Source organism: Hydra vulgaris, chromosome 03, assembly GCF_038396675.1.
Source record: "Hydra vulgaris chromosome 03, alternate assembly HydraT2T_AEP".
NCBI classification, from domain to species: Eukaryota; Metazoa; Cnidaria; class Hydrozoa; order Anthoathecata; family Hydridae; genus Hydra; species Hydra vulgaris.
In genome coordinates, this window is record NC_088922.1 from 47,147,501 (window position 1) to 47,162,920 (window position 15,420).

At 27.3% G+C, this 15,420-nt stretch overlaps 4 protein-coding genes across 21 annotated transcripts in view; 3 read left to right on the forward strand and 1 right to left on the reverse strand.

The window, feature by feature from the left end:
- The window catches only part of LOC136078725 (uncharacterized), a 4,996-nt gene extending 4,880 nt beyond the window's left edge, over positions 1-116 (forward strand). Inside the window, exon 2 of the mRNA XM_065794517.1 lies at positions 1-116. This exon is cut by the window's left edge and continues 575 nt beyond it. Coding sequence (XP_065650589.1) covers positions 1-116 — 116 coding nt within the window.
- LOC136078211 (transient receptor potential cation channel subfamily A member 1-like) overlaps positions 1-11,148 on the reverse strand; it is a 200,470-nt gene extending 189,322 nt beyond the window's left edge. For 6 of the 18 annotated variants that reach the window (XM_065793452.1, XM_065793454.1, XM_065793453.1 and 3 more), the window contains exons 1-2: positions 10,986-11,110; positions 2,615-2,682 (exon numbers count right to left, since the gene is read on the reverse strand). The gene's annotated coding sequence lies outside the window, so the exon portion shown is untranslated. Of the gene's footprint in view, positions 1-2,435; positions 2,539-2,614; positions 2,683-7,487; positions 7,569-8,488; positions 8,601-10,985 lie in introns of those variants that run through there. The other 12 variants (XM_065793443.1, XM_065793449.1, XM_065793450.1 and 9 more) reach the window with 8 other exon arrangements.
- On the forward strand, positions 189-635 carry LOC136078726 (uncharacterized). The gene has a single exon (XM_065794518.1). The coding sequence runs from the start codon at positions 189-191 to the stop codon at positions 633-635; it is 447 nt and encodes a 148-aa protein (XP_065650590.1).
- A 1,165-nt stretch (positions 11,149-12,313) lies between the features above and the next one.
- On the forward strand, positions 12,314-13,567 carry LOC136078728 (zinc finger MYM-type protein 5-like). The gene has a single exon (XM_065794519.1). It carries the CDS (start codon positions 12,314-12,316, stop codon positions 13,565-13,567), a length of 1,254 nt encoding a protein of 417 aa, XP_065650591.1.
- Positions 13,568-15,420: the final 1,853 nt, after the last annotated feature.

Consider the following 15,420-nt stretch of genomic DNA (forward strand, 5'->3'; position numbering starts at 1 on the left):
CTTCTATTCCTTGCAAAATATTAGAATCTATTATAAGAGAAAGAATTAAAAAAAATCTCGACGAAAACAATTTACTAACAATCCATCAGCATGGTGTTGTAAAAGAAATGTCTTGAACCACAAATTTGTTAGAGACTCTTGACTTTATTTCTTCGTGCAACAGGGATGGTGTACCTGTTGATGTAGTAATGCTAGACTTTGCTAAAGCTTTGGATAGTGTTTCTCACAAGAGACTCTTTGCTAAATTAAAGGCATATGGTATTAATGACTTAGTTCTGAAATGGATGGAAGCTTTTCTAAATAATAGAAGACAAAGAATAGATCTAGGTGAAGTTTTTTTTGAGTGGCTTGAAAGTTTTAGTGGCGTGCCACAAGGCTCATTTATTGGACCCTTAATGTTTATTATATACATTTACTATCTGCGAAGTAAATTAGTGAATAAATGCAAATTGTTTGCTGATGATACTAAGACTTTGTCCAAGGTAATTTCTGATGAGTGTACCTCAAGTCTACAGAGGGATTTAAATAAATCATTTAAATGGACAGAAGACTTGCTTTTAAAGTTTAATGTTGATAAACGTGTAGTAATGCACCGATTAAATCGTTTAGGTTTTTCAGTTATGAAGGCTGATTAAATGTTTTGAAATTGACAACTCTAACTAAACGAAGAGAAAGAGGTGATATGATCCAACTATTTAAAATAATAAACAACATTAATAAAGCAGAACATAACATACAAACTGTTAAAAATCATATTAGAGGCCACTGTTTAAAGTATCATAGGGAAACAACAAAAAATCTGCAAAGGCATAATTTCTTTTACAACAAATCGGCAAACTTATGGAACTCATTGCCTTTAGAACTAGTCAAATCATCGACTGTAAACTCCTTTAAAGCAGGATTTGACTGTTGGATTCTCCTTGGAAAATCCTTGAAAGCAGGATTCAACAATCAACTGAAGCGGCTGTCACAGTGTGCTTAAAAGCATTCTTACTGGCCAATCTAGTTACAGCAATAAATACTAACTAACTAACTGACTAACTAGATATTCTAATATATAACATTATATTATATATATATATATATTTGTATATATATTTATTTATTCATTTATATAAATACATATTCATTATATAAATATATATATATATATATATATATATATATAAATATTATATATGTATATATATATATATATATAATATATATATATATATAATATATATATATATATATATATACATATATATATATATATATATATATATATATATATATATAAATCTATATATATATATTTATCTTATATATATATATATGTTTATATATACATATAGATATATATTAATATATATACATATATATTTATATATATATATAAATATATATATATATATATATATATATATATATATATATATATATATATGTGTATATATATATATATATAATATATATATATGTATACATACGTATATATATATATATATATATATATATATATATATATATATATAAATATATTTGTATATATATATAATTATACATAGATATATATATACATATGTATGTAATTTGTTATATATGTTTATATATTATTATTTGTTATATGTTTGTTATATAATAATCTTTTTATATATTATAATAAGTGGTATAAATTATTTTGAAAGATATTTTATAACAATTGTACAAACTGTACATTATATGTACCATTTAAAGTAAACTTTATAATATGTATCTCTTTTATATATGTATCTGTAGGGCTATCTGTATTATATGTAGATTTTGGTTTTCTTTTTTTTTTAAGTTTTACTTCCTCTTTAATCATGTTTAATAAAATGCAACATTATTTTATGAGTTTGCTTGATGTAATGTAAATATTGGCAGTGATAACTTAATTATTCTATTACTTAATGATATACAGTTTTCTTCAATAATAACTTAATAAGTCTTCAGACCGTCTTGAGTACAACGTAGTGAAGCAGCATTCTGTAAAATATCTTTTTAACTGACAAAGGTGGCCAGTGTTTGACGCCTTTAAGACTTTATTTTTAAGACGTTAAATTTTATGACGTTAATCAAAACAAAATGCCGTCTAAAGTAAGACTAAAAGACGTTTAAAATAAATCGTTTTTAGGGTGTTTTTAGGGCGTTTAAATAAAACGTTTTTTTAATCTGTATGTCTTTCTGTGTATCTAACTAACTAACTAACATACTAGCTTTGAGTAAGATATCTTTAATCAATCTTGAGTAAGCCATCTTTTCGACGAGAACTTAGTCCTTTTTAAGACATCTTTAAGACGTTTCTTTTAATCATGAAAAGACGTCTTAAAGACACCTCAAAGATGTTTTTTTGTTTGCGGGGTCTGAACAAATATCTTTGAACATCATTACAACTGCTGCTAATGAGGGTAAGAAGGTTAACTTTTTCTTACTTTTAAAAAATGATATAGTAGCACTTGAAAACGAGAAGTAAAGCTAAACTTGTTAGTAGCTTCTTTGTTTTTGTCAAAAACCTCCGAAGAAAGATTTCTGAAACTAAATTTGACAGCAATAGAAAATTGCAGAACTAAGAAGGATTTAATATACATTTATAAAATATCGAATGACTTACAACTTGCGGATTGGTTCAAAAATCCAAAACTGTTTTACTCACTAACAAGCGACCTTCCCCAAACATACCTGGACACAATAAAAAGATAGAATGTGAAAAATTTATATTCCTCAAGAAATAACTTTTTTAACAACAATATAATTAAAAACTGGAAATCTTTACCAAACTATGTTGTTTATTCAAAGTTCTTAAAATTTTTTAAAACCAATTTAGAAAATTTATAAAATTGACAGTTGATAAGCATCTCAATATAATTTGCAACAGTCTATACGCTGTTGTTACAGCAAATATATTACAATTATATTGCCTAAAATTAAGTGAGCTGCTCAATCTGTCTCACCGGAGTAGATAACGAAATTGAATAGGCTAAGTTAAGCAACAACAATAATCAATGATCAATAATTATACATGATATGGAGCTTGGACAATTCATCAATGAAACTATCGTTAACATGTAACGTTCGAATAATAGTGTTCTATTTTTATTTTTTAACGTTGTGAGAATACAACCTTCGATTTTTAATTATTAAATTGTTTTACTGTTGTTGTTGTTAAAATTAACAAAATATATTTTTTTAATGTTATTTATGTTTATAAATAATCTTACTTCATTAATTTCATATTTTTTAAAATTGCTTGTAAACAAATTAATTGTTAATTCCAACTTTATTAAATAAAATTAAAATTGAAATTGACAAAACAAAAACTAACATTTTAAAAAATTATATAAATAAAAATAATAAGATTAATATACTAAAATTATATATTTTTGAACAAAAAAATAATATAACAAAAGACACAATTTTACATTTTTTTACCATGAAAATTTGGAGATAGAACCTTATAATTTTCATCTACCGATATGCTATTTATATTACTTAATAAATAAACAATAATGTTTATTCCAAGCAATCAGTTTAACAAATTTTATATTTTGATATTTTAACTTAGCAAATTTAGCAAATTTTTATTTCTAAACTTTAAAATTTAAGATAGTATAACAAACTTTGCTAAACTCTCGCGAAAGTTAAAATGGAGTAAACTATTGTTATTTTTTTGTTATTATTTATTTTTGTCAAGCAACTATTTACAATTAAAGATGATTTCCGACATAAAATATTTAAAAATATTAAATACAAAACACACTTTATCATATATAGTAGTTTCAAGACCGGAGAACTTGAAGAAGATAAAATCTTATTATCAGTAACCTTTGATAATAAAAAAGACAGTAAAAGTTTATTGTTAGAAAAATCAAGTAAGGAATCTTGATTGACAATTATTTCAATTATGTTCTTTTTGAATTTTTGAGAGGTATTGGCTTCTCTTCGTTTACAACTCATGCTTGTAAAATGGTTCCATAGCATTGGGCCACGATAAGAAATGGCAAAGCTCGTAAGTTTTGATATAGGAAAAGGTTTTTTATAATATTCGGTTGATCGAGTGTTGTATCGGTTTGATATTTTAGGAAAAATATTTTCGAAAACCTTCGGAGTTTTTTTAAACTGATGTTGAAACATAAATTGTTTGATTTTGAATACATTTATTTCATAAATCTCAAGTGCCCTCATACTTCTTAAAAGAGGTTTGGCATTTGTGAAGCGATTTTAAAAATAAATATTTTCATGATTTTGTTGTTTGTGGAGACATTTGAGTTTAGATTTGTTTGTACTACCCCAAACAATATTGCTATACGATAAATAACTATGTACGAATGCAAAGTATAGCTGAGTTAGGGTAGATTTGTCTAAGATTTGACGGGTTTTATATAAAATACCTATATTTCTTGAGATTTTATTGCTAATATATTTATATGATCTCTCCAGGATAAGTTTTCATCTATTAAGACACGATGTAATTTATTTGTGAAAGAGCGCTCAATTTCCGTGTTATTTATATATAGCATTGGTAAGGATTTAGGAATATATTGAAACTTTCGTTTAGAATGGAATAAGGAAAACTTACTTTTAACAGTGTTTAAAGATAGGCTGTTCGCGTTAAGCCAGATTGATATTTGTTCTAGTTCATTGTTTGCAACTTGAAATAGACAAATATTGTTATTGTGAGAATGAAATAAAGTGGTGTCATCTGCAAACATGATGGTAGACATAGTATTTGATGCTTTATATAGATCGTTGACGTATATTAGAAATAGTAGAGGAGCTAAGATGGAGCCCTGTGGAACCCCACATAATATTTTAAGTTTCTTTGTCTGAAAACCGTTATTTAGAGATATAAACTGTTTTCTATCAGTTAAGTAACTGGTAAACCATTTATGGTATGTATGGCATATTCCATATTATTTTATTTTATCTAGTAAAGTTTGATGGTTAACGGTATTGAACGCTTTTGACAAATCTTGAAATATACCTAAAATGAATTGTTATGAGAAAATGCTCCACTTGCATCCCATGTTTTTTTCCCGTTACCTTTTAGGGTCAATAGCTTGTTTTTGAAAAATATAGTTCGGGCTATTTTTTGGTTCTTTCATATAGACGTTTGTGGTTTAAGTAATTATTCTTGTCGCGATCTTTCTTTAATTTAATAAAACGTATATATAGCTTTTGTTTTCGCTTCGAACACTTTAAAAGGTTTTTTGAGAACCAAGGGTTGAGAAGTCTTTTAGTTTTAATTCGGTTAGTTTTGTAGGAAAATGCTTGTCGTACAAATTAAGAAATTTATTTAGAAATAGGTTGTAGCTTTTGTTAGGGCATGTCTCGAGAAATACAAAGTTCCAATTTATAGAAGACAACTTTAGTTTAAACATATTTTTTGCTTGGGTGGTAAAGATTCCTTTTTTTAAAAATGAATTTTTCTTTAGTATATTTTTTGGTTTTTTGAAAATTGCAAAGACTGGAAAATGGTCACTTATGTCATTTCGAATAACGCCTGATTTAAGTGTGGAATGGAAAAGAGTGTTTGCGAAAATATTGTTGATTGCAGAATAACAGTTTTGCGTGATTCTTGTTAACTTCTTTAATATAGGCACCATTCCAAACTCATTAAAACAATTGTAAAATCGTTGCATTTTAATATTTTCACCATATTTGAGATAGTCCACGATAAAATCTCCAACAAATAAAAACTAGCTATCTTTCTTTTTTTTTGCATACGATTTCAAAATAGTCATTTAAGTGATTTCTAAAGTTGTTTAAACTTCCGTTTGGTGGTCGGTATGAAGTTGTTACGATAATATTTTTTGATGGTTTGTTATAAATTTCTAAAGTGAAAGATTCGAAATCCGGCTCAGAAAACGACAGGTCATATCTAATTTTATAAGTAAATTCTGCAAGCATATAGACACATATACCTCCACCTGTTTTCAAAGATTTACGTTCAAAGCTAATGGCTTTGTAATTGGGCAAAATAAGATAAGAATTTTGATAAAATGATGTATCTAAAATCCAGCTATCTAAAATCCAAACTTGTCAGTAATTTATAAATTTTTTATTGGTTATACTTTCATGACAAAGTGAAAAAGAAAAAAAATTAAATTTTAAGAAAAAGTCAAAATATAAAAATTTTACTTTGTTCAATAATCCTGAACTTCAAAGCCTTATTTAAAAGTTGCATAAATATATACATACATATATATATATATATATATATATATATATATATATATATATATATATATATATATATATATATATATATATATATATATATATATATATATATATATAAATATATATATATATATATATATATATATATATATATATATATATATATATATATATATATATATAAATATATATATATATATATATATATACATATATATATACATATATATATATATATATATATATAGAGAGAGAGAGAGAGAGAGAGAGAGAGAGAGAGAGAGAGAGAGAGAGAGAGAGAGAGAGAGAGAAAGAGAGATAGATAGATAGATAGATAGATATATATATAGATAAAGATATAGATATAGATTTATTATTTACCAAATTAGTTAAATTGCCCGTTTATTGTTTAACCATTCAAATTCCCCAATTTTTCAACCACTAGATGTTTTGTCATGCGGTGCTTAGTTTTCCATATATTTTAATTCCCCAACTTGCCCATATGCTTAACTGGCCCGCTCTACCCTTTTATAAACAGCTCTAGTGAATGTCTTTTCATTATTTTTTCATCTTTCTCATAAAATTCTTTTAAACAAAAACCCTTGAAAAAAAAAGAAGCGAAAAGCTAACTAGAAAGCAAATCAAAATCTAGAAAGTGAAAGAATAGCGCGCATCTTACATTACATATGTTTTATAAAACGTTAGCATCCGTTAAAAGTTTTATCTCGCAAAAATAATATCAATCTAAAGTTTTCTTCAAATAACTCTATTGGTTATACCATATTTATTATATCGACAAAGATTAAATGAATAGCGAATGTGAGTGGGTGAAAGTAAGTAAAAGACCTAAGTTATATTTTGTTAAAAAATAACACAATTCTTTACGTGGTATTTAATCAGGAATAGTTATTAAAAAAACTTAAGATATTCAACTGAGAAAGCTCCTTAGCCAATATTATCTTAAGCTATCTTTAAACTAAAGTATTTATCATAAAGTTATTTATAAAAAAAAATAACTAATTACTGTGTGTTGAAACTCAAACATAAATAAAGTCAAGAATTATAACTATTATTTAAGTTATTAACGAGTTATGCATTAAACTACGTCAATCAGTAGAAATCTTAATCACATTTTAACAATATTAATCACATTTTAACAATCTTTTTCACCGACCACCAATACACATCAATAACAGCTACTTAAAAGTTGTTACTAAACAAAATGTAATTATTCCAAAATATTCCACTTTGTTGTATTTGTTTCATCGGTATAAATAATAATTAATTCGGTAAGTTTGTTTTACCTCTCTCAGCCATTTCTTCGCCGACCGCATTTTGCATCAATTGGAAAAATTGCAGCTGATTTGCATTTTATGAATACACGTCTTTTAATATAATTATCTGAGAAGCTCTTAAATTTAAATTGGCTACATAAAATGTTTCATAATAAGATAAAATAATTTATTTTAAGTTTTAACAATATATTTACGTAAAGGTTTTAAGTTTACTTATATATTACTTATATTAACTTATCTCATATTAAGAGTTCTTTTTATATGATAAAAATTTTATAAAACCTCTCGTTGCCTAGAAGCTATTTTAAATATAAATAATTTTGGTGTATTATATATTTTAATTCTAAAATTTTACTTGATTTTAAAAAAGAATGATTTTTCGAATAGAAAGTACTCAAATTGTCCTCTGTTAAAAGTTTTTGTCGGTTTTTTGTTTGAAAACTTTTGGTTGTAATATAAGAAAGCCTTTTCTTAACGGCAATACAAATTAAATTAACAAATCTTTATTCCCAATAATTCTCAAACCTGAAAAACTTTAAAAAAACATTGCAAAGTAAATTTTTGTAACTTATTACTTGATATAAATAAGATAAAAACTATAATAAAACATTTAAAACAATTATATAGTTTGCAAAGTTATAACTGCATGTTTACAAAGTTATAAGTGCACGCTTGCAAAGTTAAAGTGCGTATATATTTTCGGAAATTCTTTTTTTAGCTTTAAAAAAAAAAAAGTATGGCGCAAAATGTATAATTAAATTACAGCATAGTAATCAATAAGTGCAATTTTTTTGTTGTTGATTATTTCAAAAAAATAAAAAGTTATTAATTAGTAAAAATTCTTAACATTTTTACTTAATTTAGCATATTGTTATATATCAATAACTTTTCTAGATTATATACTCTCCATAAGTTTTAAAAAATAGTATACATTATTTTATTATCATTTTTTATAAAGCCATGCAAAAATATAGATTATTAAAAAAAATCATTTCAAATATTTTAATTACATAAATTCTTCTCTCCTTATTGCTTTTTCCAACCATCTTCTCATATTTATATAAAAGACATTGCACTGTTGACTATAATTATTATCAGGTAATAAAATGTATTCGAGAGTTTCTTCAACAGTCTTATCATGATAGGCATTTCTTGTGGATTTGAAATTGGATTTTAACATTGAAAAGAACTCTCAGATTGGTTTCAATCCAGGGGAGTATGGTACTAAAAACTTTTGAGTAATATTTTTTTCTCTTAGTTATTTAAGTACTGCAGCTGCTTTATGAAATTTTACATTACCTATTATAAGAATTTTTTTTGGATTTACTGAAAAGAATGGTACTAGTTTGTTGTTGATGAAATCAAAAAATAATTGCGTATTATATGCGCTCCTTTTGGATTGGAAACATTAAACTCCTAAATTAGGAAATTAGGCACATGAGGCTAACATTGAGGGAAACAAACGAGATTGAAACGTTGTTATCATGTTGTTCTAAAATTTGCGTTTGAATTTCATTTTGAACTACGGCGTCGTTACAGATCAGGGAATTAAATATCGTCTGTTCAATGTTTGTATTCATAGAATTTTTGATTTTATACGTTTCTTTTCTTTTTACTGTAGATGACGCAAAGGGTATATTATTATCACTACTTTTTTAACCCGCCTAACAGCATGTTGAGTTAAATTACAAGCGTTGGATAATTCCTTGATTGAATATTTTTCACAATTTCTCATTGAAATAGTAGTATTTTTAGCTTCTTCTGTAATTGTTTTCCGTACTTTACTTTTCATTGATATTTAAAATATAAGGGTTAAAATTCATTTTATAAATGCACTTATAACTTTGCAAGTGTTCACTTATAACTTTACGAAACCCTGTAAAACCAAATTATAAAAAATTAAACATTCATAAAACAAAAAAATAATTGTAAAAAAAATTTATGCTCAACCGCAACAATCCGGGTTCTTTCCGATTGATATAAATTTATTCCATCAATTAAATAAAAATAAAACTTCATCCGTCTAACTTTTTTTATAAATTATTGCAAATTTTTATTTAAATATTTAGATCCTTACTGGTTTTTCCATTATTTTATTTATTTGTTCTTGTTGTTGGTTTGCAGGTCTATTAAACAACATTAATAATAAAAACATAAAAGTTTGCATAGTTTTTTTTAAAGCAGAATATCCTCATCTAAAACAAATTGTTTGAAACAAAACGCGATGTGAAGCAAAAAATACAATATGCAACATTTGACTTTATAAAGCTTTTGTCAAAATCTCATTGGATTAATTTTTTTGTGTTTTTCGGCACTTACAACAATTTTTCTTTCCAATCTTTCCGATCTTAAAACCCCACATACAGGCATTTACCATTTAACTCCCACCCACAGGTTTACCGTTTTATCTCCCACGCACATTTACCATTTAATCCCAGCAGGCACAACTCAGAAAAAGTTACGGTTAGTTTCTGTTGCATGTTTAAAACCTTCTAAAACAAAATGAATAATACGTGCCAAGAATAGTTTTCATTCCGTGAAATTAACTTTAACTATTTACTAAATATAGAAGTTAAAATAAAGAAATGTAGAAGAACAACCTTAAATGCTAAAAGACAACAAAACCTGCGTAAAACCACAACGTCAAACCACGGCGTAAAACCACTGTTCTTTAATTTTTAATACAAAATTTTAACTATTATTCTATTTTTGCGGATAATTATTTACAAAAACATTACAAACGTAGAAACGTTATTTATGTTTATTATAATAAACGTTCCTAAGGAACGAGAAACCACTCATAAAAGCATGCGACATTTAAGATTGACTTTAAAAGCCTAAAAACATGTATTAAACTAAAGTAAAACTGGCTGTAATACATAAGTGTTTTTGGTTTACGCCTGGATTAAACACAAGCAGGTTTAAATTTAGAAAGTGAAACTAGATGTGCCGGTTGTGATTTTACATTTTCCAAGATTTTAAAAACTAGTAAATGTCTAAAAAGTTCTGTTCATTAATAAATTTAAAACTATACTTTCAGACATTTATTAGTTCTTTAGAACTAATAAATGTCTGAAAATATGGTTTTGAATTTATAACAAAAAAAATTTTTTAATTTTAAATTCTCTATTAATGTTGATTCTGTTATAAATACCTTAAACTGTTGACAACTCTGAAACTTGTTTTTAACATACTGTATCATATTTTTATTTTTGTTTATTTAGAGACTTTAACATATTGACATTTAAGTAAAGGTTATGTATAAATAAAATTTTAGAAAATCAATTATCAAATTATTTTCATTTTACAATATTTTTCATCTGAAAGACTCATGAGAAACGAAAGTTTTTAGATTGAACACGGTGTAAAATGAAAAAAATTTGGAGAGCATTTTTTTATTAATTCATTATGGAAATGTTTTTTAAGAAACATTATAAGAACAGTAAAAAAATCTGAGAATTAAAAATGAAGTTTTTCTTAATAATATATTATTGTCAACTTGTTTACCTTTTTTTACGAACTGTAATCACTTGAAATTTCGCTGCAACTGAAAAACCTTTAACTTAAACCAATGGGAAACAGATAAGCAAACTTATTCTACTATTACTATCTTTAAAATTTTAAGAATGAATTTGCACAATATAGATTCATAAAAAGGCAATTACTTCCTGATTTTTTTCAATAGATTATAAATCTGTTAAAATTAGAACATAGTGAATTATGCTTTTGTGCTGCTCTAATCCCTTTAAGATTATTTTGACTTATTTTACAATTTATGGAAAAAGTTTAATATTTGCGACCTATGATTAATTTTTTTATTTAAAAAGTTCAAAACTTCATGTAACTATGAGAATAATTATTAACTAGTGCGTTCAGAACACTGTCTTGTGCACAAATTTAGACCGTAATATAAATCCCAACATATCAACATAAAAAAAAATTGTATAAAACATTAATTTTTAGTTTACGTCAAACTTTTCAAACCAGAAAAAAAAATCGAAAATACGGAAGCAACTATTGCAAATTTATTCAATAAATACGAGCTAAATAAAAATAGATCATATTTATATATTTGAAACTCACCTCCCCAGGGTATACAACTGGAAAAGCTGCTTGTTTAAAAACAAAATAAAGCATTTTCAGCCAACATTGACAGACGGTTACAGTACAGGGCACATGCGGGTTATCAACTAAGTCCCGCATGGGAAAACCGACGGTATCCTGCCGTATCTTGGCCGCGGTTTCCATATGAAGCCCATAACGGTATGGCGCAGGGTATACCGTATGAGTCCCAGTCAAATCCTGTCATTTAAAACCGTAAGGGGCTCATTTGGGTTTGCAAACTGGAAAACATATGGAGAACCCATCGGGAACCCGCCGACTCACGATAGGCACAGCACTGCATACATATATACATATATATATATATATATATATATATATATATATATATATATATATATATATATATATATATATATATATATATATTTATATATATGTGTGTATATTCAGGCCCTATCAGAGGGTGGGCCACACGGGCCATTTGGCGTAGTCCTCGACCTAAATAGGGGCCTTCAAATTTTATCGGAAATTTAATATATTTTTATTAAATTGTGATAACATGAGCAATTACATAAAATTTTAATCAATGTTGAGACAATATTTTAATATACTTAATTAGTTGATTATTAATACACATAATTATTATTTTAATTAAATTATTTGTGTTGTATTAAGTTTGTTCTGATATTTATTTTAATTTAGTCATTAATAATTGTTGTTTGCAGCAAGATCGAAAACTTTTAAAACTAATGTCATTGCTAAATTTAAACATGAAGAGAAAATTTGAAAGTGGTGTATCCAAAAGGCGAAAAAGACAAAAAATTGAAGAAGAAACAAAGAGCCTAAAGTCAATAACATCATTTCTAAGACCACTGGAAAATCAAGCCAACCCAACACGCGGTAAATCAGATATTGAAATATCCGGAACTACATCTTCTGAAAAATCAATATTACAACAAAACAAAAATCCCCAGATAGATACAAATGTGCAAGACATCTCAAATACAACTTGTGTCTCTGAATCTGGAATTACAGATTTAGAAAGCTTGGAATCAAATTGTGAAAATTCATTGATTCACCAAAGCAACAGTCAGCAGAGGGAAACAAATTTGCAAGCCATCTCAAACGATAATTGCATCTCTGATTCTGAAATTTCATATTCAGAAAGTTTGGACCAAAAATGTGAATCAGATTGTTCTAATGTATCAAAATTGATTGTGTCTGACATTGGCACTGTTGATAAACGAAATATTACTCAAATGCAAGAAAGTTTCCAAACAAACTTTTTAATTTCAAACAATATTCCACGAGATTCTTATAATCACGCCTTTCCTACTCGTCTGAGATCAAAAATTCTTCCCAATGGTGAGATATGCACAAGAGATTGGCTTTGCTGGAGTGATGTGCAAAAGTCATTCTATTGTGCACCCTGTTTTCTTTTGAACAAAAGTGATTCCAAGGTATCCACCTTTTCAGAACAGTTAGGTCGGAATATCACCAGGGGTTGGAGAAAGTTGAAAGACCGAATACCAGCACATGAAATGTCTGTATTACACAAACAAAACTATGTCAAATGGAAATCAGCCAGTAGAGCAGCCATCAGAAAAAGTTCGGTTGATAATTTACTAATAACAGAATTGTCAACTGAAACCAGTAATTGGACAAATCTTCTTGAGCGCCTTTTGAACGTCATTCTTTTTCTTTCTGAACGTGGGCTTGCTTTATTTGGTTCCAGTCAACACATTTATGACCCTGACAATGGAAACTCTCTCGGAATAATTGAGCTCCTCAGCAAATATGATCCAATTTTATCAGAGCATGTGAAAAAGGTCCATGAATCTCAACTGAACAAAAAGCGTATACAAGTTCATTATCTGCCCACCCGGATTCAAAATGAATTTATTGAACTCTGTGGATCTTTTGTTCAAACCAAAATTATTGAAGAGATTCAAAACACCAAATATTTTTCAATTGTTGTTGATGCTCTCACAAGGAGCAAACAACTTTCATTATCCGTTATATAAAAATTGATGGATCTAAATTTTCCATTGAAGAACGGTTTCTCTATTTTGACGATTACTCAAAAAAAAACTGGAAAAGAAATTGCAGCAAGGATTCTTCACGTTCTAACTTTGTTGAACATAGATTTTAAACTGTGTACTGGTCAGGCATACGACAATGGTCCAAACATGGCTGGAAAATACAAAGGTGTGCAAGCAGTTTTGCTAGAAGAAAACCCAAACTGTATGTTTGCCAGCTGTGGAAATCACACTTTAAACCTTGTTGGTGTTGACTGTGCTGAATCATGCAAAGAAGCAATTCTTTACTTTGGAATTGTGCAGCAAATGTACAATTTCTTCAGCAGTAGTCCACAAAGGTGGGAAATTCTCAAGCAACATGTACCTGCTTCACTACATGGTATTTCCAAGACCCGATGGTCAGCAAGGATTGAAGCAGTAAAACCAGTTGCCCGTCACTTGAATTCACTGAGAACAGCTTTAAAAGAGCTGTAATCTCTCAATCTTACAGTATCAGCTCAGTCAGAACTTCAGTCCATTCAAAAGTATTTGTCAAAATTTGAATGCATTGTAATGTCATCTTTATGGATGAAGCTCCTCACAATGATTCACCAAACCAATCTTATAATTGAGGCAAGAAATGCAACTCTAGATGTTGAAATGGAAAACATTAAAAATCTCATGGACAGCATTCAACAGATTCGTGAAAAATGGGATGCTGTTCTGAGTGAGTCAAAATTAATTGCAATGAATATTGACATTTCACTAGAATTTTCTACCACTCGAAAGTTGAAAACACAATTTGATTCAGAACAGCACTATAAAATCAATGTATTTTATGTAATAATCGGCTCTATTCTAGCAGGTCTTAAACGTCGATTTGAGTCACAACAACAAATTTATAGTATTTTTGGATTTCTTTGGCACTTCAACAAGATGAGCAATGAAGAACTACTCAGTGCCATAACAAACTTTCAAAAAAAGTACCACAAGGAAATACTGTCTGATATTTCTGATAAGACAATCTTTCTGAAACAAATTTACTCCACAAACTTTACATCAGATTGCAAACCAAAAGAATTGTTTCAAGAAATATTAGAACTTGGACTGTCTGGTGTTTTTCCTAACATATCAATTGCTTTGCGAATTTTTATCAGTTGCCTGTCTCAGTGGCTTCAGGAGAAATGTCTTTCAATGTGTTGAAACAAGTAAAGAACTATCACCGTTCAACCATGGGACAAGAACGCTTGAATGGACTTGCAATGTTGAATATTAACTGTGATATTGCAAGAAAACTCGATTTTTCAACAGTTGTCAGTGCATTTGCAAAAGCAAAAGCAAGAAAAGCATTTTTAAAATAAAAATTATTACTAATTTGCTGTTTTTTTATTTATTATGCAATGGCAGTTATTTTATGGTAAGGGCCTCAAAATTTGTAAATGGTCCGGGCCTCACTCAGTCTCTGAAAGGGCCTGTGTATATTTATATAAATATATATATATATATATATATATATATATATATATATATATATATATATATATATATTTATAAATATATATATAAATATATATATAAATATATATATATATATATATATATATATATATATATATATATATATATATATTTATATAAATATACACAGGCCCTTTCAGAGACTGAGTGAGGCCCGGGCCATTTACAAATTTTGATATATATCAGGGTTTAAATGAGATATGTGGAGTCCAGTCAAACTTTTCAGTTCTCAAAACTTGCTCATAACTCATTGCATACCAACAACAGTAAATATAATATAAAAAAATTAGCTAGAAATAAAGTACAAACGAAAAAAATATAACAATTATGTTTGCTTTCAC